Source organism: Camelina sativa, chromosome 9 (assembly GCF_030686135.1).
Source record: "Camelina sativa cultivar CO46 ecotype springtype chromosome 9, ASM3068613v1".
Taxonomy (NCBI): domain Eukaryota; kingdom Viridiplantae; phylum Streptophyta; class Magnoliopsida; order Brassicales; family Brassicaceae; genus Camelina; species Camelina sativa.
The window spans coordinates 40,409,939-40,435,355 of NC_141888.1; the positions used below are offsets into that span (position 1 = coordinate 40,409,939).

General features: G+C 35.8%; 3 protein-coding genes, 1 long non-coding RNA gene and 1 pseudogene across 56 annotated transcripts; all 5 read right to left on the reverse strand.

Annotated features, from left to right (window-relative positions):
* Positions 1-4,517: 4,517 nt before the first annotated feature.
* On the reverse strand, positions 4,518-6,200 carry LOC104714159 (EP1-like glycoprotein 1 pseudogene; annotated as a pseudogene). The gene has a single exon (XR_015566383.1). The product of XR_015566383.1 is annotated as an EP1-like glycoprotein 1 pseudogene (transcript).
* Positions 6,201-7,726: 1,526 nt separating this feature from the next.
* On the reverse strand, positions 7,727-9,484 carry LOC104714160 (EP1-like glycoprotein 2). Its single transcript, XM_010431421.3, has one exon. It carries the CDS (start codon positions 9,261-9,263, stop codon positions 7,896-7,898), a length of 1,368 nt encoding a protein of 455 aa, XP_010429723.1. The 5' UTR covers positions 9,264-9,484; the 3' UTR covers positions 7,727-7,895.
* A 2,663-nt stretch (positions 9,485-12,147) lies between these two features.
* Positions 12,148-18,935, reverse strand: LOC104714161 (putative F-box/FBD/LRR-repeat protein At1g78840). 50 transcript variants are annotated; one of them, XM_087466114.1, is made up of 16 exons: positions 18,798-18,924; positions 18,483-18,529; positions 18,281-18,382; positions 18,107-18,166; positions 17,947-18,027; positions 17,760-17,856; positions 17,534-17,604; positions 17,343-17,414; positions 17,163-17,264; positions 16,991-17,034; positions 16,858-16,914; positions 16,598-16,734; positions 13,561-16,306; positions 12,966-13,485; positions 12,725-12,871; positions 12,148-12,619 (listed from the first exon to the last, which is right to left on the reverse strand). In XM_087466114.1, exons 13-16 carry the CDS (start codon positions 13,842-13,844, stop codon positions 12,335-12,337), a joined length of 1,236 nt encoding a protein of 411 aa, XP_087322240.1. In that variant the 5' UTR covers positions 13,845-16,306; positions 16,598-16,734; positions 16,858-16,914; positions 16,991-17,034; positions 17,163-17,264; positions 17,343-17,414; positions 17,534-17,604; positions 17,760-17,856; positions 17,947-18,027; positions 18,107-18,166; positions 18,281-18,382; positions 18,483-18,529; positions 18,798-18,924; the 3' UTR covers positions 12,148-12,334. The 50 variants fall into 50 exon arrangements, with proteins under 50 accessions (XP_087322240.1, XP_087322239.1, XP_087322233.1 ...); XM_087466113.1 differs by having other exon boundaries at positions 13,561-16,734; positions 16,862-16,914; XM_087466107.1 differs by having other exon boundaries at positions 12,966-16,306; positions 16,620-16,734; positions 18,463-18,529.
* A 712-nt stretch (positions 18,936-19,647) lies between these two features.
* LOC104714163 (EP1-like glycoprotein 3) lies at positions 19,648-21,268 on the reverse strand. The gene has a single exon (XM_010431442.2). The coding sequence runs from the start codon at positions 21,111-21,113 to the stop codon at positions 19,788-19,790; it is 1,326 nt and encodes a 441-aa protein (XP_010429744.1). The 5' UTR covers positions 21,114-21,268; the 3' UTR covers positions 19,648-19,787.
* Positions 21,269-23,265: 1,997 nt separating this feature from the next.
* LOC104715978 (uncharacterized) lies at positions 23,266-25,320 on the reverse strand. 3 transcript variants are annotated; one of them, XR_015565923.1, is made up of 4 exons: positions 25,036-25,320; positions 24,445-24,513; positions 23,671-23,913; positions 23,266-23,580 (listed from the first exon to the last, which is right to left on the reverse strand). It is a non-coding gene; the product is annotated as an uncharacterized LOC104715978 (long non-coding RNA). The 3 variants fall into 3 exon arrangements; XR_015565924.1 differs by having other exon boundaries at positions 24,445-24,522; XR_015565922.1 differs by lacking the exon at positions 25,036-25,320 and having other exon boundaries at positions 24,445-25,029.
* Positions 25,321-25,417: the final 97 nt, after the last annotated feature.

The following is a 25,417-nucleotide window of genomic DNA, read 5'->3' on the forward strand; positions in this document are numbered from 1 at the left end:
TTTGAGATTTATTTCAAACCAAACAAACTTAAAGCGTAGATATATACAAAATTAACTAATTAAGTAAAATGCAAATTGATTAGATGATTATTTATGGTATTATCAGGTTAAGTGATAGCTGAGGGAGACAGGAGATGGGACCCGTAAGAGTGCTTTAGTTCTTTCTTTTTCCATCGGTAGACCTATCAAATTATTTTCTCTTCCTTTAATCTTGTACGATTAGCATTTAAGAATGGTTTACTATTTACTTTATTTAAATATTTGTTGCCATTAAAAATTAAAATCATGTTTCCATTCAGCTTAGCAATCATTGTCAATCGAATATTGCCACCCTAATATTATGTGTAACAAAAGAAAAAAACAATTCTTAAATGCTAATTCGTGTAGAAATATAGCTCAAACACTGTTTTTTCTTTGTTAGGCATAAAGTTTATCTAAAAGTATTAAGTATGATCCATTAGAAATATCAAACATATTTTATATTTACGTATGCAAGCGTTTTCTCTGTGCATGTAAATTGTAAAAAAAAAAAAAAAAAAAAAAAAAAAAAAAAAAATCGATAGATTTATAAATAAATAGGCCCATAAATAAAGCCCAATGGACCTCGTCTGATTATAAAATTTTATTAAAACAAATAGTATGATTCTCTCACCAGACAGATAAAATCTACGGAGGTCCCAATCCGAAAGATCTGCGATGGACGCTTGCATATGCTTATTTAAAGATTTGTCATCTGAAGAATTGTTAATTTGTTATGCTATAATACCCTTTAGTATTTATCTATTAATAATTTGTTGTCTACTTAATTCAGATTAAGGATAGTCCTTTTTTTGGCTGCCACTGAGGCACTGACCAATCGTTATAATTAAGAAGATAACTCATCTAATAAACTAAGGTGAATATCCATTATTTAAGGGTTGTTTGAATAGGGTTTTTTTTTTTTCTTTTTCAAATGATAGCATAACTTTTGTGGTTAAAGGAAGGATTCCTTATTTTACAATAAAAATCCCATTACCTACCTACACTCTCCTAGGTTTTGATTCTTCATAATTTAATTTTCATTATGTTTTCACTTTCTTATAGATTACTCATTCGACCAAGAAAATGAAATCTGAGTAAGCCAATCCAGTCGTATGCATAGAAAATGGTCCCACGCCATTCAATTCAAATCATTGACTAACAGAAAAATTATGAAATGTACAACAATATCGATCGAGTTGTCTCGATATCACTTTCTCCCAGTTGTCTCTCAATGCTATTTATACAAAACAAAGGCATTAATTGCATATTTATTAAAGGATATTTATAATGATTTACTTCAAAATGGCATAACTTAGGCCTATTATTTGGTCGTAAACTCGTAATACAAACACGACACATAAATTTAGAAAAAAAAAAAAACAAAGAGACGTTTCTCTTTTATTGGGCCATTACCATTACTACCTAAGGCCCAGTAAAATGCTCAATGCCCACACTTTCATATTAATTTACTCTTTTACCCTTACATCCACAAAACACCGTCGTGCTACGCGGTAAGCAAACCTTTCGCATTTGGGACTACAGTACTACACACGTGGTGCACATCCCCTCGTCGCAGTAACCGAAATCCCGGCAAACCCGCACTAACGAACGAAATATCGCGAGAAGAACGAGAAAGACTCTTCCCATACTTGATACGTCATATGTGGCGGGATCGTAGTACGAGATCCAAGTCTTAAGTACGTCACCATTGCGTTTGCGTTGTAATACTGCGCCTGGACTGGTACCAAACGGAGCTCATAAGATGACGGCTCTGTCAGATTTTCGAACTCACGTCTAACGGTAACGGTAAACGTAACGGAGCCACGAAAGTCGCTGTGTTCTCCATCAACCGTATGTATGGTAACGGCTGACCAGTTTTGTTAACGTACTACTTGACCAAACCTTTGTTGTCAAGAGCCATACTGTACGGTACGGACCGTCAGATCCGCTGAGTGTTAGGTGCTGGCCAATGAGGAGTGTCAAGTGTGTCGGTCAGTCGGTGGGATGGTCAAAGTTCTGCCAAACGAGCTGGGCGTTTTCAGTCGTGGACCACAATGTTACCGTTAGTTTTATATTTCTAACGTTACGTTGGCTGTCTCCGTTTGAAAAGTCAAAAAATTAAATTTGCCACTTGGCTTCTGTTCAAAGAAATTGGCGCTCGATCTAGAGAGGGAGGGAATGATGGTGACTTGCGTTTAGATAAGAAACATTTGGATTTTTCGGATATTTTTCTTTAGTTTTAGTTTTGCTATTAAGTGAATTACATTATTTACATGCAAAAATCTATACAAAAAAAATTCAGGAAATCTGCGGTTTTTAGTAATTGCTAAAATTTGAATAAGATACAGTAAAACCTCTATAAATTAATAAAGTCAGGACCATGAAATTTTATTAATTTATAGAGGTTTTAATTTATAGATAAATTAATAATTATTAATTTATAGAAAGACTTTTTCAATTTGGTAAAAAAATATTAAAAATAAGATTTAATCTTTATAATTAATACTTTTATAAAATCAATTACAATGAAAATAACAATTATCATGTTTTGAAGATAGCACTCAAAGATTTTTTTTTTTTTTTTCAACCAGACATTAATGAATTAGAAAATAACTCCGAGGTTGGTTGCCCAAACCGGAGGGAAAGAGTTTACAAAAGAAATTTCTGAAACTAAGGTCCTTGAAGACCGAGCTAAACAGTCTGCTCTCACGTTAGACTCACGAGGGATCCTGTCCAGCGTGAAGGATGGAAATGATGATCGGAGAATGGAAAAGTCCTCCAGTAAAATCGAGAAGGCGGGCCAATCTTCGGGCTTCTGCACCATTGCGATCAACTCTGCATAATCCGTCTGAAAAGCTTGACAATCCACTCTCCCACCAACAACGACTCCATGGCCCAGATCAAGGCTTGCAGTTCTGCATGTAAGGGAGTAAGACCACGTCTCTGGCTCCGGGCTCCGCACTCAAAGATTTTTATATAGTAAAAATATTAAAAATGAGTTCTAATAAAAATTAATGTGTAGATATATACATATATTTAGATAATTTTATATAATTATTAATTTATATTATTGATGGGACCAAATATTTACAAAGGAGTTTCAAAAAAATTATTATTTTATTATATTATCGAATAATGTCCAAAATTACACTAGTCCCAACTTGAGACCGGAGAAATTTATTAATTTATAAAGATTATTAATTTACCGAGTATTAATTTGTAGAGGTTCTACTGTATATTTCAGGCATGAAGGCAACTGGCTACGTATTAAAAAAATAAAAGAATTTGGGTATACAAATTATAGGTTCGTTATGCATAGATGTTGGGACAACCGGACAAGGCAGGCAACGTTCTTGGGTCTCTGGTAGGGGCTCAAGTTTTGACTGAAAACTTTTCAGTTTACGTACACGCGTTTGTATACTATTCCTCTGGCCTCTGGGTGTGTATGATTGATAAGCTTACATGTGCTTTCATATATAAATGCTGAAAAAATATCAACGTTATACCAAAAATATTCAATGGGTTACCACCATTAAATATCATCGATTTGAAAGGAATGATCTATAATGGGAACGAGTATCTAAACATCAGTGTAGAAAACGAATATGCTATGATTCTCTTTTATCCTGCACTAATATATATACACTTTTATAAATTGTTGAAGAAAATAAAAAATCAATCCATATTCAAAAGTTTTCTAAAAGTGTACTAATCCATAAATACCCGTGGTTCGAGTAAGATGGAATATCATAAGTGAAAAAAAATCATGGATAACATATATTGACCTACATATGCATTGCATTCATGTAGAACATATATACCGTAGAATAGATGTTGATAGTGTTGGGATACAATCCAAGTCCCACATCTGACGTTTGAAGGGACTTAATTAATATATAAAGGGTTAGGGTCAATCTACTAATAGCCAATTGGTTTTTAGTTAGAAGCCCAAGATAAGTCCAAATTTAACATGGTATCAGAGCCCAAGGTTAAAATTCGGGTGGACCTAGAAAAGTGGATACGGACATGCCTATTGTTAACCTGAGTAATGGGGGCCCAAGAAGGGGTTTATTATCGGTCCAAGTGGGATCGATTCGAGATGGAGTTATCATCTCGAAGAGGCGTGTTAAGATTCCACATGTGATCCTTGGATTGAAGGGGAGATTGTTGGGATACAATCCAAGTCCCACATCTGACGTTTGAAGGGACTATAATTAATATATAAAGGGTTAGGGTCAATCTACTAATTGTCAATTGATTTTTAGTTAGAAGCCGAAGATAAACCCAAATTTAACAAATAGTAAGATTTGCAACCTTGAAATCAATTACCACGACAATATTAACAAAAGTTTGCGTCGTTCCGAAGTTATTTAAATAAAAATTACTTTCATTACCTATGTTAAAGAATATATATTTTCATCAAAGTTCAAAAGTAAGCACAATCAAGGGATTTCGGACGTTGGCTTTAACAAGAGCATAAAAAAGGCTCACCAATCTGAAGAACATCAAACTTCTATATAATCTAAATGAGAGATTCACGTAGTATATTTACTATATCTTATTTGATAAGGACCGGGCATATCACGCTTGTATATAAAAGCAAAAACGGTGAATCATTACAAACACACCGATTATTCATTACTAAATCTCTGAGAATTCACGTTGGTATCGGTAAATAAAGCGCACTAATATTTGATGTAAGCAACGGAAGAAGTGTTGGCATCTTTGATAAGTGTACCAAGAAGAGGAGCGATCAAACATTTCTTGTCCTTCTCCTTGTAGAAGTAACCCAAACACTTGCAATCACGATCGCACTTGGCCTTGCAGTCGCCTACAGAAATCGGGCCTTGTCCACCATTCACATACGGCCCGGTAAAATGTTCAACGCCAACTATCTTGTAGTAGTTTACAGTTTTACCCTTGCCACCGCTGCAAAACTGAGTCGTTTTGGGTGCCGCGCATTTATCACTCCAAGCTAACAGACCTTTCGGTGTAGGGCATCCGACGCACATTCCACGATCGCAATATCCGAAATCGCCACAAAACGTCGGCAAGCCACATTGACGGACGAAGTAGGTGGAGAAGAAAGCAAATGACTCTTCCCATTCAAGATACGTCGCGGCTGGGAAATACGAGAAGGCCTTGAGGCTACCGTCGTATCCAAGTCTTAGATACGATATCGTTCCGTTGTAGTTGATTTTGTTTAGGTTTAAAGTTCCTCCGCCGCTTCCGATTGGTCTGACTTGGAGTAACCGGCGGTTATTACCCGAGCTCGTAGCGGGCTGTGGTGCGGGTTCGAGGAGAAGCTCGTAAGCTGACGGCTCCGTTAAATTATCGAACTCTCGTGTAACGGCGAAAGTGACGGTGCCGCGGAAATCATGATCCGTCCATCCGCCGTAAACTAACGGCGTACCGGTTTTGTTAACGTACATGGTTAAACCTTTGGTATCAAGCACCATGCTGTACGGACCATCTGAGCCGTTAGCGGCAGATGTACGGCTGACGAGTTTGTTGACTCCGTTGACTTTGAGAGATTGGCCGACGAGGAGTGTGTCGGTTGGGTGATCGAAGCTTTGCCAAATGAATTTGCCGTTTTTGTCGTGTAGCACCATGTTTCCGTTGGGCAAGATACGGAACCCGGTGACGCCTTTGTTAGCTGTGTTAGTCTGCCACTTGACTTGGCCGTTTAGCTCAGCGAGTACGAGGTTGCCGTCGCGGCCTAGTGAGAGCGTGGAGTTGTCTCCGACGGGGTTGTTGCGATTGGCGTCCCAGATCCAACGAGTGAAACTCAAGTCACGCCTGGTTCCGACTCGGAGAGCTAACACGTAGGCGCTAGGAGTAGTATTGTAAAACATGAGCTGGAACGGATTTGTGAAGAAGCTCTGATTCGGTGAGGCGAGGAATCGGTAACTCGCGTCGTACTCGGTTATATATGGAGCGTAGGCTGGTTCGTTGAGAACTCTGAATTGTTTCTCGGGAGGGACTTGGGCCATGACCACCAAAACAGAGGAAATGGCAAGTGCCGTGATTAGTAAGATATTAAACCGAAGCATGATTATGTTTTTTTTTCCGGGATTGAGTAATGGAGGGAGATGATTGTCTAAAAATTGTATTTTTTGGTTGTATATATAACATCTTGGGCTGTACTCGTTTGAAAAGTCCCAAGTTGCAAACTGTGACTTGTCAACCAAATAGGTGCTCTGCAAGAGGACCAATTGCTCATTTATGATTTATTGATTTGGATAAGATTACTCTACTGAGATTATTCGATTATACTCGTTAATACAATAAAGTTTCGACCAAATCATTGAATTTTTGTTCTTTTTTTCTTTTGAAACAAATCACTGATTATATGTTGTTAAATTGTTTTGTCTCATATGCATAAAAAAAATTAATAGAATGATCCAATATTTGAATATTAACTTTACATGCAAAACTTCTCGAATCCGTTTCGCAAATTTCCGTCCTGTATTTGATTGAATATAGTCAATATACGTCAAATAGTAATTTTATGTATCTAAACTACACATTCCCAACCTTTATTCGACAACCTCAATGCATTGTAGTGCTGTATGATACAAAATCCTTTTTTCATCCGAGATAATAATGCTAGCAGATATATAAGAACAATTTTTTAAAAAATAAAAAAAAATCTAAAAGGTTTTTTGTTTATCAAAAAAATATATTTATCAAAAAGCTAGTGCTGATCGTGATGCATTGCAGTAGGGTAAGCTTTGTTTTCTTCTAAAGTAATAATGCTAATGGTGTAATTTCGATTAGAAAAAAAAGACCACAAAACTTGTCAAAAAAATTACTACCAATGGACGTTTCCAGAGGGAAAAATGTCATTAAAATCCCCAAGTTCGCATTTTCGTTGATTTAAAGCATGAATTCTGGACTTGGAAGTAAAAAACACCAATCTTTTGTTGACTTCCAAATAATTCGCAAACTCTTGTTGACCTGGTCATTTGAGGCACACCGTTATGTGACCAAACGGAAAAATTAGATGGGGTTAATTATCTGTTCACGAGATCCGTTAATAGCAAAACGACGCTGCTTATAACACCCAAAACCTCCCAAATTGAGAAATCGATAATCGATAATCTCTTTTCTTCTTCGATTTCTCTCTTCTTCTTCGAATTCAACATATGAGTTCTAGCTCAGAGACATCGGTGGTAGCTTCATTTGACCGTGGAGTGCCATCGAAGTATGTTTCTGGAGCCGGAGTCATCAGTTGAATTCGAAAAAGAATATCTAATCGAAGAAGAAAGGAGGAATCACAAATTAGGGTTTTTGATTTGGGAATTTTGGGAGGAATTGATAATCGGGTTCGATTTGAGGATGTAATTAAAAAAGAAAACGACATCGTTTTACCAACTAACAGATCTCATTAACGCCTAATTAACCCCGTTTAATATCTCCGTCTGACCAGTTAATGTTGTGCTTCAAACGGCGAAGTCAACAAGACTTCATGATTTAAATAGAAGTCAAGAAAAAAATGAGAATTTTTTTCAACAAATGAAGAGTTCGTGATTTAAATCAACGAAAATGCTAACTTGGGGATTTTAATGACATTTTTCCCGTTTCCCAGATGGTTTGTCCAACAACAAAATAAAAAAACATGACATTTATTGAGTTGGAGAAGCAATGTGATAGTATATATATCTTAGCTATCCAAGAGGACCACTGGACTACAAAACTCTCGTTTTTAAAGCTTCAGATAGTATTTTGATTATATAAAGCCAATGGCTTTCAGTATATATATAAATAGGCGATACAATTATTAAACGGTGAATCATTACAAGCTCACCCATTATTCTTTAAATCTCTAAGATTTCACACTAAAATTCAGTAATAAATATAGCGGTAAAACACTAGTATTTGATGTAAGCAACAGAAGAAGCGTTGTTGTCTTTGATGAGTGTACCAAGAAGAGGAGCAAGCAAACACTTCTTGTCTTTCTCCTTGTAAAAGTAACCCAAACACTTGCAATCACCATCGCACTTCGCCTTGCAATCATTTACCGAAGTTGGGCCTTGTCCGTCATTTACATACGGCCCAGTAAAATGCTCAACACCAACAATCTTGTAATAATTGACGGTTTTACCCTTACCTCCGCTGCAAAACTGCGTCGTTTTAGGTGGTGCGCATGTGTCACTCCATCCGAGTAAGCCGTTGGGTGTAGGGCACGCGACGCACATCCCACGATCGCAGTAACCGTAATCGCCGCAAAACGACGGCAAGCCACATTGACGGACGAAGTAAGTGGAGAAGAAGGAGAAACTCTCTTCCCATTTGAGATACGTAGCGGCTGGGAAATACGAGTAAGCCTTGAGACTCCCGTCAGATCCGAGTCTTAGATACGAGATCGTTCCGTTGTAATTGATTTTGTTTAAGTTTAAAGTTCCTCCGCCGCTTCCGATTGGTCTGACTTGGAGTAACCGGCGGTTATTACCCGGGTTCGTAGCGGGTTGCGGTGCGGGTTCGAGGAGAAGCTCGTAAGCTGACGGCTCCGTTAAGTTATCGAACTCTCGCGTGACGGCGAAGGTGACGGTGCCGCGGAAATCGTGATCAGGCCATCCGCCGTAAACTAACGGCGTACCGGTTTTGTTAACGTACATGGTTAAACCTTTGGTATCAAGCACCATGCTGTACGGACCATCTGAGCCGTCCACGTCAGATGTTCGGCTGACGAGTTTGTTGACTCCGTTGACTTTTAGGGACTGGCCGTTGAGGAGTGTGTCGGTTGGGTGATCGAAGCTCTGCCAGACGAATTTGCCGTTTTTGTCGTGTAGCACCATGTTTCCGTTGGGCAAGATTCGGAACCCTGTGACGCCTTTGTTAGCTGTGTTGGTCTGCCACTTGACTCGTCCGTCTGCTTCAGCGAGGACGAGGTTTCCGTTGCGACCTAGCGAGAGCGTTGCGTTTTCTCCGACGGGGTTGTTGCGGTTAGCGTCCCAGATCCAGCGCATGAGAGACTCGTCGCGCCTGAGTCCGACTCGGAGAGCTAAGACATAGGCGCTAGGGGTAGTATTGTAAAACAAGAGCTGGAACGGTGACGTGAAGAAGCTCTGGTTTGATGATTCGATGAAGCGGTAACTGGCGTCGTACTCGGTGATGTATTCGCCGAACTCGCCTTCGTTGACGACTCTGAATTGTTTCGCCGGAGGGACTTGAGCTTTAACCACTGAAACAGTGGCAATGGCAAGTGCTAAAGTTAATAAGATATGAAATCGTGACATGATTTTTGTTTCGAGTATGAAGGAGTATATGTTATTGTTAGAAGATGTATATGTTGTGGGTGGTATATATAATTTTTTCGTTTTGTTGGGTTATTGATTGGCTGTATTTGTTTGAAAAGTCAAAGTTGTTAACTGCGACTTGACTACATATTAAATAAATTGGTGCTGCTGTACAATGGGGCTGATTGCGATTTATTATTATTTGGATAAGCTTTGTCTAGTGCACATTTTTGCATATTCGTTCGTCATATACAGTACTATATAGTATATATATATATATTGTCTTATGTAGAATGATTAACTTATTTCTTTTTACTTTATGAAAATTTCTTTGCACAATGCCCTAGATATATCATTATTTCTAACACAAATTTAAATATCACATATTAAAAATAATTAAATAATTGCATACTATTTAAAAACAAAATTTCACTAAACTTTACTTACAAATATATAAATCAAAGTTATATTAATTTTTTAAAATTAATATAAATATTGATTACTTAAAATCAATATAAGTAAAATACTCTAAAAAGACTATAACACCATATCAATTAATATAAAGTTTATAAAAATAAAAAACATATAACTTATTAAATATATAACTTAATAATAAAATCATAAAAAACAAAATGTTATATCTTATGTTAATATTCATAAATAAAAATAAAAATGACAACAAATTAAGAGATATCAAGATGTATGATTATTTATATATATCTAAATATGTAAACTAATTAATCTCAACATTTAGTGTGATTATTCATTAAAAGTTTAAATAGTCTAATCAAAAATATCAAATCAATAAATTATATTATCTTCAGCAAATTTAGTTTAGAATCCGATTGTTACTAACATATAATAAAACTAGACTAGGACCCCGCGGGGCAAAATTATTTATAACTAAAATATTTAAATTATAAGTTGTATTTGTTGGTTAACTATGTTATAATTATATATTAATTGTTAAATAAACCATATAATACCACAATATAATTTATTTTTTACATAATATTTATTTAATCAATTTAATTAGATATGTGTATTCTCTGATACCGATAATGTTAATAAAATAATGAATTGATGTTTTATCCCTGTAACACCAAATTAACGATATTTCTTAATTTATATAAATATCTATATAACTCGTCCTGCTATATAACCCCGTCCCGAGATATTTTAACTTACATTATATCATCTTAATTTTTAATATTTTTAACTCACATTATATTTTAACTCACACTATATCATCGATAAAACTCGTCCCGCTATATAACCCTGTCACAGTATAATATTTATCATATTTAAAATTTTAAAAGTTTAAATATTTTTCATATTTAACCTTTTAAAAATCTTTAAAATAAAGAACCGGAATAAACCAAATAAAAGAATTTAAAGTTTGAATGCCTGATAAATCAAGTTTTCTACTCATTTGTATTCGGAATTATTTTGGTATCTTTTATAGTATTACTCTGAACCATTGCCCAATTTTTTTAGACGATGTGAGATATTATACCCGTATTTTTTATTCATCTATTAAGTAATATATGTCCGTTTAAAAAAAAAATTATTACAATATATGCAGGAAAAAATCACAATTTTTATTAACTAAATGTATTATAGAATAATTCAAGATAATTTAAATATAAATTCAAATAAAAAATGAAAGGGAATAATAAATAAATATATAATTTAATAATAAAATCATAAAAAAAACAAAATGTTATATCTTATGTTAGTATTATTACCATAATAATTTAAATAACAAGCTTTCAATAGTTATTATAATTGATTATAAAAAGAAGTATATTACCTCTAAATTATCTCCAACTCATTAAAAAAAACTTAATTCCCAATAAATATAGATATATATATATATATATATATTCATAAATAAATATAAAAATGACAACAAATTAAGGGATATCAAGATGTGTGATTATTTATATATATCTAAGTATGTAAACTAATTAATCTCAACATTTAGTGTGATTATTCATTAAAAATTGAAATAGTCTAATCAAATATATCAAATCCATAAATTATATTATCTTCAGAAAATTTAGTTTAGAATCCGATTGTCTCTTGTTACTAACATAAAATAAAATAAATAATTAAATTACTGAATAATTTAGTATATATTGTTATGGTTACATAAGAAAAATACAAAATTGTTATAATTACAAAATAAAACATAAAAAGATATGAATTTGAATTTTAAACCACATATTACAATAAATAGTAACATTTTATCAATATTTTCTCTACCATAAAACCTCTTACACATTCAAAGATTTCACGGGTGAAACGTATTTATTATACGAAAATGCATATTTGAATAAATTAATAAAAAAAATTAGTTACATATTATGTTTGACAAAAACAGATATTGATTCTAGGATAATAATTTTACTTATAATAAGTTTCTTTAAATCGATTTATTCCGCACTATGTTGTTACCTATTCGTTTTAGTAAAAACATCACGGCATCATGCGTAGTACATATTAAAAACTGTGGGTTATGTTTATGACATTAAAAACTGTGGGTTTAGTTCTTGAAGAAAAACATCAAAGTTGTGATTTTTCTTTGATGCCATTGCGAATTTGCGATATTACTTGGGGGTTTAGTTTTCTTGGATGCGGGGCCAAGATTTGGCGTATCCGTTTCATTTTAAAATTTATGTACACGTATTCATGTACAGATGTACTGTATTGTATTCTTACGTGTGCACCAAATGAAAAACCAAACAATAATTGCTGAGAACCAATCACATATTTTATGTATCGTTTTCTACGTTATCAATAATATCACGGCATCTTGGATTACCAATCACATAACAAATACAGTATTTTAAATGCTACGAAGTCTAATCGGAACAAGTAATGGAACCTCGAAACATCTAATAAGAAGCATAATTAGGTTTACACTTGGGTTTACTCAAGAAAACAGCTTCAATACTAATGAAGGAAAACTCAACAAGCCCAGAGATCATCTTGGAAACGTATTAATTTGCTTGACAATTTGGTATATGTCTTCAGATGCCCGACAATGGGAACAAAAACCAAGCTTTTCATAGGAAAACTTCGTGAGCGGTGTGGGCAGACACTTGGCAAACCGAAGAACGCTTTGGAAGCAAAAGGATTTTCTCGACAAATTGCAACCTGTATTTGGCTCCTTCCCATACAGGAAATTTAAGATTAAGCTCCTTGAGAACTGCTGCATTCCCCAATATGTATTTGACAAGCTCAGTACCCCCAGCCGTGCTGTATATCTCAACAATCTCGAGCGATGTTAGCAGACACTTAGGCGCATGTGATCTTGAGGTGTCCACTTTATATAGCTTACCGCAAATCGACTACACATAATGAACGACAAGAAAGGAAAAATGTAATGAGAATGTATAGCTTTGTTAAGTAGTTGGGCAAAAAGAACTCACGAGTTACTTGTAAAGATAAATTACCAACTGTAAAGATTTTAGGTTTGGACAACTTGCGAGAAACGTTGCTAACAACTCTATAACTGAAACAGAGTTAGAAAATGAAACTTTTAAATGGGTCAAGTTAGAGAACTCAGGCAGCGGTTGGGGTCTCGAGTAAGCACACATGGCCTAGCAAAAACCAAGAAAAAAAAAAGAACATTAGTAATAAGTTCTCGAGACTGAGTATTTCAAGATGAATATATATTTACAAAAATATACATACCTTTAGGGTAGAGCAATTGAGGCTAAGATTTTTGACCTTCGATATCCAAGCAAGATATGTAGGTAATGTTTTCATCGTTGATGAGTTAAAATCGCTTTCGATGAGAGAAAAGTTATTAAAACACACTCTGATCGGAGAAGACACACTATTCAGCACAAGGTCTATAAAATGGGGGAATTCGAGACTCAGACGCTTAAGTCTGGGAGCATCAATCGCTACCCCAGTTATTCGACCAGGCACGTTCAAATTCAAGCTACTTAGTGTCTGAGACCGCACTCGTAAAAATTCCACATTCCAAATTTTGTCAATGTTCAAATCTCGAAGAAGTGGGGAGGATGAGATAAGCCTTTCAAGAGCCGCATCACTCGAAAACCAAACCGATTTAAAATGCATTGTCTCGAGACGAGGTAGAGAAACGGAGTCAAAACTATGTATGCCTAGGTTGACCAGCTCCAAGTGTACCAACGTCTCACACATAGAAATGCTTCCCGGAAGCTTTATTATGGGACAGTCATTTTTCCTGTAATAAGAAGCCATATAATAAGCAAAAAGCACAAGATGTTGAACTCCACGAGCAACCACTGAGTTGACCCACTTGTTGATGAAATTGGATCCTTCAGTCTCATATTGCCCGCCGTCAAATACCAACTTGAATTGGTTTATGAGTGGTTTCTCCTTATCCAAATCTAGAAACCTGTTGACGAAACCCTTTAACCCATTGTCTCTAAAGACAAACAAGTAGAGGTCCAATCCAGGAACACGTTGCCAAAGATATCTCCATCTCGTCGACAAGACACTAGTTCTAACAGAACCCGTCGTATCAAGTTTTAAGAGTATCTGATGTAGCAAATCCTCAGGCAATTGGCTAATCAAATCCATGTGATTTCAGTCCTTTGTGATCGTGACGCTTTTGTTTAGAGATCTCAGCAATATTTTGACAAACACAATAGAATACGATTAAGACGAAAAACGATATGAACAATACCAGCGGCACGATACGATGACAGATAGTGACGAGGGAGACGCAACCGATCAGAGATTGTCGGGGGTAAAGTAATGATGACCGTGGCGACGCCTCTAACTTAGGGTTTGTTTTCTACTGGTAGACTCCAGCTTAATGGGCTCAAACAAATATTGATGGGCTCCACCTTAATCAAAAGCTAACCAACTAAAAAGCGTTGAACCAAAAAAAAATCAACTAAAGCAAGTGAGGTGACAACATAACGCATCACCCGAACAAAAAATCAAGTCAGAACTTCATTATTGAATAACTAACTGAAGTGACTATGAGCAGCACAACTCCCCAACACGGGACAGAAGTTAAAATTAATATATGTACATGTACTAGCACACAATACTCAGTACATATACATTCCCCACAACCAGAAGGATTCACTCCAACCAAATTCTGAAAATGCCAAGAAATCTAGTGCCTCTTTACCATCAACAACCCTAACATGCATAGACCATCACCGTTGCTAACAACCAGTGTGGAAGAACCTACAAAAGAAACTAAAGACCTCATTATGGCAGACTGTTCGTTTGACTAGAAGGCGCAAGAAAATAATTGAGGAACATGATGAAACCTTGGATCCACATAGTGTACAACGAAAAAGAACAGAGAATCTTCAAAAGGTTCCATCAACAAATGTACAGAAAATACAATCGTCAAAATCAGTGGAACAAGTACGGTAATCACATTCAGAGAAGTCAACCTACGGACCTTCAAGCATCCCCTGCAACTAATCTCTAGAGACCGCTAATAGAAGAGTGACCAAAACAAAAACGTTATTTATAACAAAAACTGAAGAGCCTTCATCGTTACTTTGTCTCGCTGGAGAACAGACCAACCCAAAAGTTAACATATTGGATCCTATAAATTTACCCTCAGTGGGCAGCAAAAGACAATACAACCAAAATCAACCGCATCAACTCCGAGAAGAAAATAGCCTCGTAAACAGTGAGGATGTAAGGTATAACAGTCGGAAGTAATTCAAAAATCAACAGAGACCCAACAATCACAAGCCAACACAAAGATAATGACTTCATCTCAAGCAATTAAACCATAGAACAGATGCAGACTGCAAAATCAGAAAGGGAAAAACAGATAAGGAGAACCTGATCACATAGAGGTAAAAAGAAAAAAAACACAAGATGTATCAGAGAAAACTGCAAATAAAACTCCATCCCTCGTGCCAATAAATCAGTATGGATCGGAGCCTGCCTTCTTCCCATCCTCAACATACCAATAATGAAGGGATGTTCATATAAATTAGAGAAGCTACCATCATAATCTAAAAATCTTATAACCTTGCAGTTTTTGCTTCCTCCGCAATCTACACTAGAAATAGGAGACATAGAAAAGCCACCTCACAAACTCATGATGTACAGATACATAAATTCCACTTTGCACCATCCAAACTCCTTTGCAAAGATAATTACTTCATCTCAAGCAAAAGTGACTACCATTTCATCCATAGAAAAGATGCAGACTCAAAATCAAGAAAGGGAAAAACAGGGGAAAGAAAGCTGATCACATCTCCATGAAATATCACAGAAAAAGACAAACAAAAAAACACCACAGGCGTCAGAGAAAAATGCAAAAAATCCATCCCAGGATGCCAAATTTTTTTAAAAAGGAGCATATATGCCAAAAATCAGGGAAACTCAATTGCAGGACAAATCAAACCTCACCAGCTATAGCCAATCTTAAATAAAACATTCTGTATGTAGTAAAAGAGGTGTATGCGACGTAACCAGAAACACAAAATTATATGCAATCAATCCATCCCTTCAACACGAAAAAATTCTCCAAAAAATAACAAAAGAAAAATAATTTAAGAACACCAAAGATAAATCAAGGGAAAGAGCTAACGGCCAAAGAGGTGACAGGAAGCGACAACAGATCAAAGACATCCTTCAAGATAAACTGAGACAGAACAGGAGTACAGGACAGAGGAATTTGTGGTTGTACTACGAACATATATTCGAAAAGATAATAAAAAGATAGAAACCTAAAAATATGATAGACAAGAAGAGATATTTACCAGAACAATCCCAATGCATCAAAGAGAAAATATTGGCTCAGAAATTAAAAGCTGGGAATAGGGACAGAAAACCGCCAGAAGAGAAAGATCAATAAAAGCCATCACATTCGATCATCGCATCATCCACAATCTAAAACATCAAAACGAGAAGCAAAATAGAGAAAGAGCACCAATGCAATTTAGAAACGTAGGAAAGAAAACAAATTTCAGAGAAGAACACCCCCTGAAGACCCTAGGATAGAGAAAAGGCGTGACAAAGATCCATCAACGGTCGATAAAAGCATACTGCACAATCTGAAATAACAGAACGAGAAGTATATTGTATGAACAAAAGATGCCAGAATGCAATTTAGAAACCTAAGCTAGAAAAAAAATAAAAAATTAGCAGGGAGCAATCAAAAGAGAAGAAAAAGTAATTCACAGAAGGGTAATAAACACAAGCAAAAGAAACCCACGAATCAAACTCCAGAGATGGAACCTATAAGTTCATCCCAATTAAGACTACCATGTAGACTTGATTAGCAAAAATCCCAATGCACATTAAACATATATAGCTGACAACCGAAGAGAAAGAGGATGAAATACCTGAATAAACCACATGTCTAACCTTGTAAATCAGAGGAGCCCAGATTCAATTTACAATCCAAACTCTAGAAGAATGAATTAGAGTGACAACCATCTGTCGAAGCCACCACCAATCAATCGTAGGATCCTCCACAAATCTACACCAACAACAACAAAAAAAAAACACAAGTAAATAACATGTAATTAGAAGAAAAAAAAACCACCGAATAAGCAAATAGAGATGCATTTAGAGCAAGGAACATGTGAGAACGCCTGAATACGTGCATGGAGAAGAACTAATACGCGATGATCATATCAATAATTCGCTTCTGAAACACCTGCAAGACGAAGGAAGAAACGTAAGGAACAAAACTAGAAAAAGTTAAAAGACGTGTTAAAGAGGAAGAACAAAACCCCTGTCGTAGCCATCACTGGTCGATAAAAGCATCATTCAAAAGCTGAAATAACAAAAACGACAAGTTAATAACATGTAACTAGAAGAAAAAAAAACCACCGAACCAAAGTGAAAATCAGAAGCAAAAAAAGATGCGTTTAGAGCAAAAAAGGTGTACAAATGCGAGCTAACCTGAAAGTTAAACTCAGAATCATACGCAAACCATTCACTCCCACAATGCTTTTTTTTTCTCTCTTGGAGCCCTCACGCACAGTAATTTCGGTGCCTCGACATCTGCATCAAAGAGAGACAGAGATATTTTTCACTTATATACAGGTAAAAAAATAAAAATCGGTTGAGGAAGAACATTACCTAAAGATGTAGCGCAGAGAAGACAAAGATCCATCATGACCATCACCGACCGAGCAAAGCATCCTCCACAATCTAAAGTGAGAGATCCGAGAGGTAAAAATCACATGAACATAACAATATGATCAAACACAAAGAATATATATGCAGCATGAAAGATAAGAAAAAAAAGGGGAAAGAGATTAGTTAGTAACCTGTTGCTTTTTCTCTTATAGAACCTCGACAATCTATAATTTAGATGAGCAGTCCAACACTCCCTTGAAACCTGAAAAGTCCAATAAAACAAAAAAAGATCACATCAAATCATGTTGAAAACTCCCTGATGGCACAGTCCAAAACTCAGGAAGCCAAAATTCAAAGTCCAGTTAATGAACACAATTAGGTAGCTGACATATACTAAAGGGAAAGAGGAACGCAAACCTGAATAAACCACATGTAGGAGGAGTAAAAATCCAGAAGCGGGGGAGCACACATTCAGATCATCTCTCATCTGAATGTGTGTACACAGCAAGAACATCTGGGAAGCACAAGAAACAGAGGACCAACATTAGCCAATATTAAATAAAACAACCGATAGACGAAAAGGTGTATAGATATGCGAATTAACCTGAAAGTTTAACTGAGAAATCATACGCACTCCCGCAATGTTTTCATTCTCTTCGAATCTCCCACCCAGTAATCCCACGATCTACATCAAAGAGAGTTAGATATGTTTCTTCATTTATAAAGAAAGAAAAAACAAAGTTGGTTAAGAGGAAGAAGACTACCTGAAGATGTAGCGCAGAGACGACAAATCAGCGACAGATCAAAGCATCCTCTTCCACAATCTAAAAACAGAGCAAAGAGGTAAAAATCGCATGAAACTAATAATAAGCCTTAGAATGATTCAATTTAGAAACCAAACCCCTAGAAGAATAACATGAATCAGTAAAAGCCATTACCGATCATAAGATCCTCCAAAACCCCTAAATACGTTGGCACCGAGAAGAAGCCAAGCGTGTCCATCAAAGCCATCACAGTTCGAGAAAAACATCATCCAAAACCTGAAATAATAGAACGACAACAAGATAACTAGATGAACATTACAAAAAAAAAAAAAAAAAAAAAAAGCCTTGAACGATACAATTTAATTAGAAACCAAACCCTAGAAGAGCCACCACCGATTAGTCGTAGGATCCTCCACCACAAATCTAAATCAACAAAACAAAATCGACAAAGGTAAAATAAACATATAATTAGAGAATAACCATCGATCCAATTTAGAAACCCAAAGTGAAAATTCAGAAGCGAGACCACCGAAATAGAGAAAACGAGTTACAGAAAGAAGAAGAAGAAGAAGAAGAAGAAGAAGAAGAGAGCGAAGAGGTTAAAATCGAGGCATGAACGTAATAAAAAGCTACCGATGCAATGCAATTGAGAAAGGCCAAACCCTAGAAAAATTCAGGAGTAGGAACGAACGAGATGAAAGCAAATCAGAGACGCGTGATCGGGTTTAGAAGAATATCACACTCGCTTACGGGCGCAGCATTAACAGAGAGAAACAACAACAGCAAAAAAAAAAAAAAAAAAAGATGAAGATGTATATGACGGTGGTTTGAGTGGAGCGTTTTATTTATAGATAAGGTATATGACGGTCAGGATTTGATCTACCTATTTCCTTTTTCTAATTTTCCTTTTCCCTTATTTTATTAGATTTTTGCTATTTTCTTTTTTGTTGTTACAGTGGCCGGCCCAACTAGAACATAATCTCAAAAATGCTTGGGCCTCGCCATCCGAATCTTTTCACGCTCATGCTTTTTGATGGTTAAAACTTAAAAAGTACAAAAGTCGGTAGTCAAGCAACTTTGACCCCGGGGTGTCCACCTGGTGTTCCATGACTTATTTTTTTTTCCTTTATTTGGTAATAAGCGACAATCTGAGGTTCATGCAAGCTAACTGTATTAATTTCTTTTTTTCTTGTTCTCTATTTCCTTTTTTTTTTCTGCTATGCTCGATTCTATTTTTATTTTATTTTTCTTCTTTGTTCATGGCGCCCTAATTATTTTGAAATAATGGATTTGATTTGATACTTTGAGAAAAAATAAGAAACCCAAATCATTTATAGTTTATTTCATATTATGTGAAAGAATTAGAAAAAATAAAATAAGATAAAACACTATTGAATACTATAATATTTCAATTTCCGTAATCCCGAATAATGAAATGGTGTACTGGATAGCCCAAATAATGCATTGCGTGCACGTGGGTACTGACAAAGCATCGTGTTTTATGAATATACTAGATACGTACGTGGTACGTATATCAGAGATTGATTCATAATTTTTCTTTCACTTCACTTTATTACGATGTAGCTTGAGAATCAGTACACCATTTTTTTTAAAGGATAAACAAACGAAATTTGACCTTACTAAACCACACACCACAACAATTTCATATGACTTTCACACCTCATAGAGTTGACTTTTTGTTAGCATTAGGAGCTTTGACATAGGCAACCAGCGTAGAATCTCCGGTTCTAGTCAATGTCTTGAGCTCGTAGCCCAACCAACACCTCGAACTCTTCCTATTGTAGAAAAACCCTAAACACTTACAATCTCTCGTACACTTGTCCCCACACGCACTCTCCGTTGCCGACGATCCACCGTTATATTTTGTCATAAAACTATCAGCTCCTTCGATCTTGAAGTAGTGAAATGTCTTGGGATCACAACTTGCGAGACTCGGAGTTTTACAAGTCTCATCCCAACCAAGAAGCCCTTTGTCGCTAGGACAAGCGTTACACTGACCTTTCTTACATAACCCGAACCCCAAACAATGCTCAGGGATCCTACACTCGTCGTTACCGTCAGTGTCGTCGTTGGTAAACGCCGTGTATGTCACGTCCCAAGCAGTCGCAGTCGCTGCGGTGCTGTAACTCCAAACTCTGATGTTTCCGTCCGATTCTAACCGAATAAAACTCAACGTCGCGTTGTGTTTCGGCCGCGAGAGGAACGTTGAAACGTTGAATTTAGAACCAGAATCGACACCTTCCATGTGTAGACCCCACGTAGTGTCGGAATCTTCCACGGCTCCGAACGTCATAGACTGTAATTGTGTTATCTTGGTGAAGAATTCGTATTCATAATAAGCGATTGGTTTCGGAGTTTTGTTTGTCGTGTAGTACAAGACTAGCTTCTTGGCTTCCATGACGAGACTGTATGGTCCGTTTGTGTTGACCGATGGAGACAGTCTGCTTACGAGCTTGGTCCGACCGTTGCGTTTCAAAGACTGTCCGACGAGAAGCGTGTCGGTTGGAGTGTCAAAGCTCTGCCATACGAATTTTCCATTGGAATCGTATATTACCATATTGCCATTCTCCAAGATTTTGATCCCCACGACGCCTTTGTTAGCTGTATTCGTTTGCCATACTACACGACCATCGGCTTCGGCAAGTACAAGGTTTCCGTCTTCTCCGAAAGTCAACGTCGCGTTTTCTTTGACCGGTGAACCTCTGTTTGCTTCCCAGACCCATCTTAGGGTGGATTCTTGGGCTCTGTTTCCGATCCTAAGAGCGAGAGTGTATGCGTTCGAGGTTGTGTTGTAGAAACAGAGACGGAAGTTGTCGCTGAAGGGGACGAAGCCACGTACGTCGGGGTTGTATTCGATCGGACTGTAATCGGTGTAGCCTCCTTCGTTGACCACTTTGAATTGATCGTCGACGGGAACTTTGGCTTGTGCTCCGATCAAGATGATGGAAAGAGTGAAACAGAGAGCTAATGTGACTGAGAATTCCATTTTTTTAGCTATGTGTGTTTGATGGATATTGGTGTGTTTTGGGTAACCAGAGAGAGCTTCTATTTATAGGAGGAGCCAAAGAAGTCCTTGCTTTAGTAATATCTTAAAGAGTATTTAAACGACTTTTTTGGTCTTTGTTTCCCTATAATCTACTAGTTTTGCTGGTTTTGTTTCGAAGGTTTTTTTATATTTTTTTATTTAGTGTTTGGAACATTTTAGAAAGAGCTTATCTTAATTAATCTCAATGCCAAACCGTGCACGATTAGATTAGCAAAGCCCAGTCAACGCGCGATTACAGTTTGTTATTAATTTCCCATAGTAATACAAATTTTCTAAGAAAAATATTATTATCAGAAGTATGACATGTTTCTCTTCAAAAAAAAAAAAAAAAAAGTTAATAGTATTTTTTTATAATTTCTCGCACTGCATCAAAATTAGTGAAATAAATACGAAAATGGTACTATTCTACTAGAGCTGCGTATTGAATCGAACAAAATGAATCACGCGTTTGAATTAGGACCGCCCGACCAACTACTTTTTATTATGAGCCCCACCGCGAAGATGCTCATACTCGATTATATCGTCTCGTTGGGTTAATCTTAATTATTTATTGACTCCCGTCGCATTCACATAGATTATAGATAGAATTCGATATGATTCAAATAAATGCAACTTGATATAGTTATCTAAAGATAATTAAGGTTAATAGTTAATAGTCTTTCTGATATAAATCTGTACTATTCTGACCACTTGGTTAATTTATTAATCTGAAGGTGTTATTCAAGAACTAAAAATCTGTTCTAAGACCACTGTTCAATTTATTAAACATATTTTTAGGCTAAGAATATCTAATAAGTTGTGCCGACAAAGATGCCTTAAACAAAAATAAACGGACAATGGATAAAGAATTAAATACTGTATATGTAATGGTCCAGATCGGATCTTTGGTGTTCATGTGTGTCCCAATACCCGGCGGCTTGCCAGGTGTGTGGGGTAACAGGGTCTTACTCGACGGCTAAATATTTTTGTTTTAAATTATTTTTGGCAACAATTTATTCTGGGTCCATGTGTGATGTGCCAACTTGTATTTTAGCATATCCCATAAAAGTATAATTAGTGTCGTAAACAACAAAAACAATAAGTTTTTAAGTGTAGATGATAATTTGTTAAGCTTAAGTTGCTATTAGATGAAAAACAAAATTCCCAAAAGAGTTTCTTTTTTTTTTTCTGAAACTTTTTTTGGGTATTCCAAAAAAAGTTTGACTCATGAAAATGAATCTTAACATGTGATTTTGTTTTAAATATTTATACGATGCTATGTAAATTAGCTAAGTCAAGTAAATCACAGCTCACAACGTACGTAAAGCTCTTAAGATTATATGTCGCATTGAATAGATAACGTAGAAAGGAAATTATCTACTACTAAACATATCCACATAGACATAACGCATAAGATCATAGGAACAAAAATAACCGTTAACCATACTATTTTTTGTTGATTGCTTACATGCGAGTATTTACGACACAGATACAATAATATCGACCAACTGCTTTGATAAAATAAAAATATATATTCATTGCGCAGCCTGACTAGTAATATGCCAATCAATTACCAACCCATATTATTTACCATTTCCACCGACAAAACAATTACAAAAGCCTATAACCAATCACATACTAGAGCGCGATAACGAGATAAGCCGCCTCTTTGCATGTGGATATACTTCAGCTCCAATTGTACCAAAATGTTTCATAGTAACAAATGTTTATGGGCATGCTCGATATATTGAACGACAAAATTTGTCACAGTACTAACCCACAGTGACGGACCTACGTACAACCAAGACAGGTCACATGACCTGGGTAAAATTTTAAATTTTTCTAATGGTTATTGAGAACAAAACACATTTACGGTCATCAAAAAAAAAATTTACTTGTGTTTGACCTGGTTTAAATTTCATCCTGGGTCCGCTATTGCTAAGACCATGGGCATTGGTTGGGACAAAATTTTGTCCCTCAAATATTTTATTTTTATTTTCAGAGTTTCTTAATTTTGGTATGAGCATTGATGTCCCTCACAATTGGTCCCCTGAAAAAAATAATATTATTTTTTATTTTAAAAATTAATTATGTAAATTAAGAAGTAAAATCATATTAAAATTTTAATTCAAATAAAACATATAACATTAATATTAAAAATATAAGAAAATTAATTATGTAACATTAATATCTAAACTTATTTCTGCTCTTCCCTTGCTCAAACACTATCTTCTCTAACTGGGCTATTTTCTGCTCAGTTTCATTACGGATGTGTGAGTCGTAGTCACACGCGAATGTGATGCTATCTACCTTCTCCGTCAGCAGTTCACGTTGTCTGTTCATCTCACTTATCTCCTCCATGACTGCTGCATCCCACCACTTGTGGATATGCATATCGCCATCATCAACATTCCCACATGTGAAGAACCTGCATTAACATATACAATCGTAAATCAATTCAACCTCAGGTTAATACATTGGAAATCACTTAATAATATGGCAATGTTAAACCACTTACCTTCTGTTCTCGTTTGAGGATAGAATAGGCTGACCACCACAGTAACATCTTGGGGAATCCGAATTCAACCTCAGGTTGGGGAGGGTATAGAGTCGCCTGAGTGTTGAGTAAGTTACTCTCAGCCTCATCCATCCGAATCAAAGCTTCTACTTCCCTCTCCTCAGTGTCCTGCGAATATCTATCATACTCATCTGAGGAATCAGGCTGAGAGTAGCTGTAGTCTTGGCCCATCGGATACTTTACCTGGAAAGCACCAAGAACAGACATATTAGAGTTACATTATTCAAGAACAGTTGTATAACATTAACAGATAACATTATTCAAGAACAGTTATAACATTAAACTAATAATACTCATACACGATTTATGACAACAAACATCAAGTACACCAACTACATTTTTGAAACATTTAGTTACACAAACTTAGTTATACTGTCAGTTACATATATTAATGCAAATGCAACAATATATATACTCGCAGCTTTATATAACTAGCTTTAGTTACATATATTAATGCAAATGCAACATTACATATACTCGCAGCTTTATATAAGTAGCAAAACATATGAACTAGTCTACCAATCTAAAGATACAAAACATATGAACTAGTCTACCAATCTAAAGATACAAAACATATGAACTAGTCTACCAAATCATATGAACTAGTCTAAAGATACACTTGACGAATCTAAAGATACAAAACATATGAACTACTCAACCAAATCAAAAAATGATACCACAACATTTTTGATGCTAATAGAATCGATTATTTACCTTTGACAGGGAGATTGTTTGCTACTTGTTCTGTGATTTATCTTTATGTGAGGCTTCCTTTACGTGTGGCTAAGGAAACTCATAACAAACAAACAAGTGCAATGTTAAACTCGGTTTAACATAAAACAATCAAGTTTCACAACAAATAAGCGCAATACGACATAAAACAATCAATCTGCATCCCCAAATATATTTCGAAGAATTAGAAACAATTTTAAGATATTTATTAAATCATAAACTAAAATCAGGGAGAAACTAAATCGAATCCCTAAATCAAAACCCCTAAAAACTAAATCGAATCCCTAAATCAAAACCCCTAAAATCTAAATCGAATCCCTAAAGCAAAACCCCTAAAAACTAAAACGAATCCCTAAATCGAAACCCTAAATCCAAAATCTAAACATATTAAGAAACCCTAATTCGAAATTAAAATCAAAGAGAACATATACATAGAGATAGACAACAATCGAATCAAATATCAGAAACAAAACTTTTGAATCACATAAACAATCGCCTTAAACAGAAAAAGATAATACATCAAAAAAAGAAAATCATCAAAGGAAACGAAGGAAACCAGGGAAGAACACAAACCTCTTCCTATTGCAACCGATTGACGGCAGATTAGCCTTTGCTTCACCCAATTTTCAGAGAAATCACCAGGAAGAATCAAATCGCCTTCGAAAGAGAGAGAGCGTAAAGAAAGAGAGATGGAGAGGAAAAATATCGCGACCCAACAATTTTTTTTGGTTCACCCTCACCCTAATTCCACGAAGCAATAAGCCCGCGCCACGTGTCTTCAAGGACTGATGAAAAAACGTCGCGTGTGTAGATACGTTCCTCTCATATTATTTTCATTTCCATTTAAATTTAAATGTTTTATTAGGTGGGACGCCATGTGGGTATGCTGATGCATATGGTCTAACCCATCAATAACCAGATGTTGGAATCCACGTCATACTAATTAAAACCGACT

Excerpts from the sequence above, each read along its gene's own strand:
- LOC104714163 (XM_010431442.2), bottom strand. The coding sequence starts at position 21,113 with ATGGAATTCTCAGTCACATTAGCTCTCTGTTTCACTCTTTCCATCATC.
- LOC104714161 (XM_087466088.1), bottom strand. The coding sequence starts at position 13,844 with ATGGATTTGATTAGCCAATTGCCTGAGGATTTGCTACATCAGATACTC. Across the intron at positions 12,872-12,965 it reads TCAATTGCTCTACCCTAAAG|GCCATGTGTGCTTACTCGAG; the intron begins GTATGTATATTT and ends GGTTTTTGCTAG. Across the intron at positions 12,620-12,724 it reads ACCTAAAATCTTTACAGTTG|TCGATTTGCGGTAAGCTATA; the intron begins GTAATTTATCTT and ends CATTATGTGTAG.
- LOC104714160 (XM_010431421.3), bottom strand. The coding sequence starts at position 9,263 with ATGTCACGATTTCATATCTTATTAACTTTAGCACTTGCCATTGCCACT.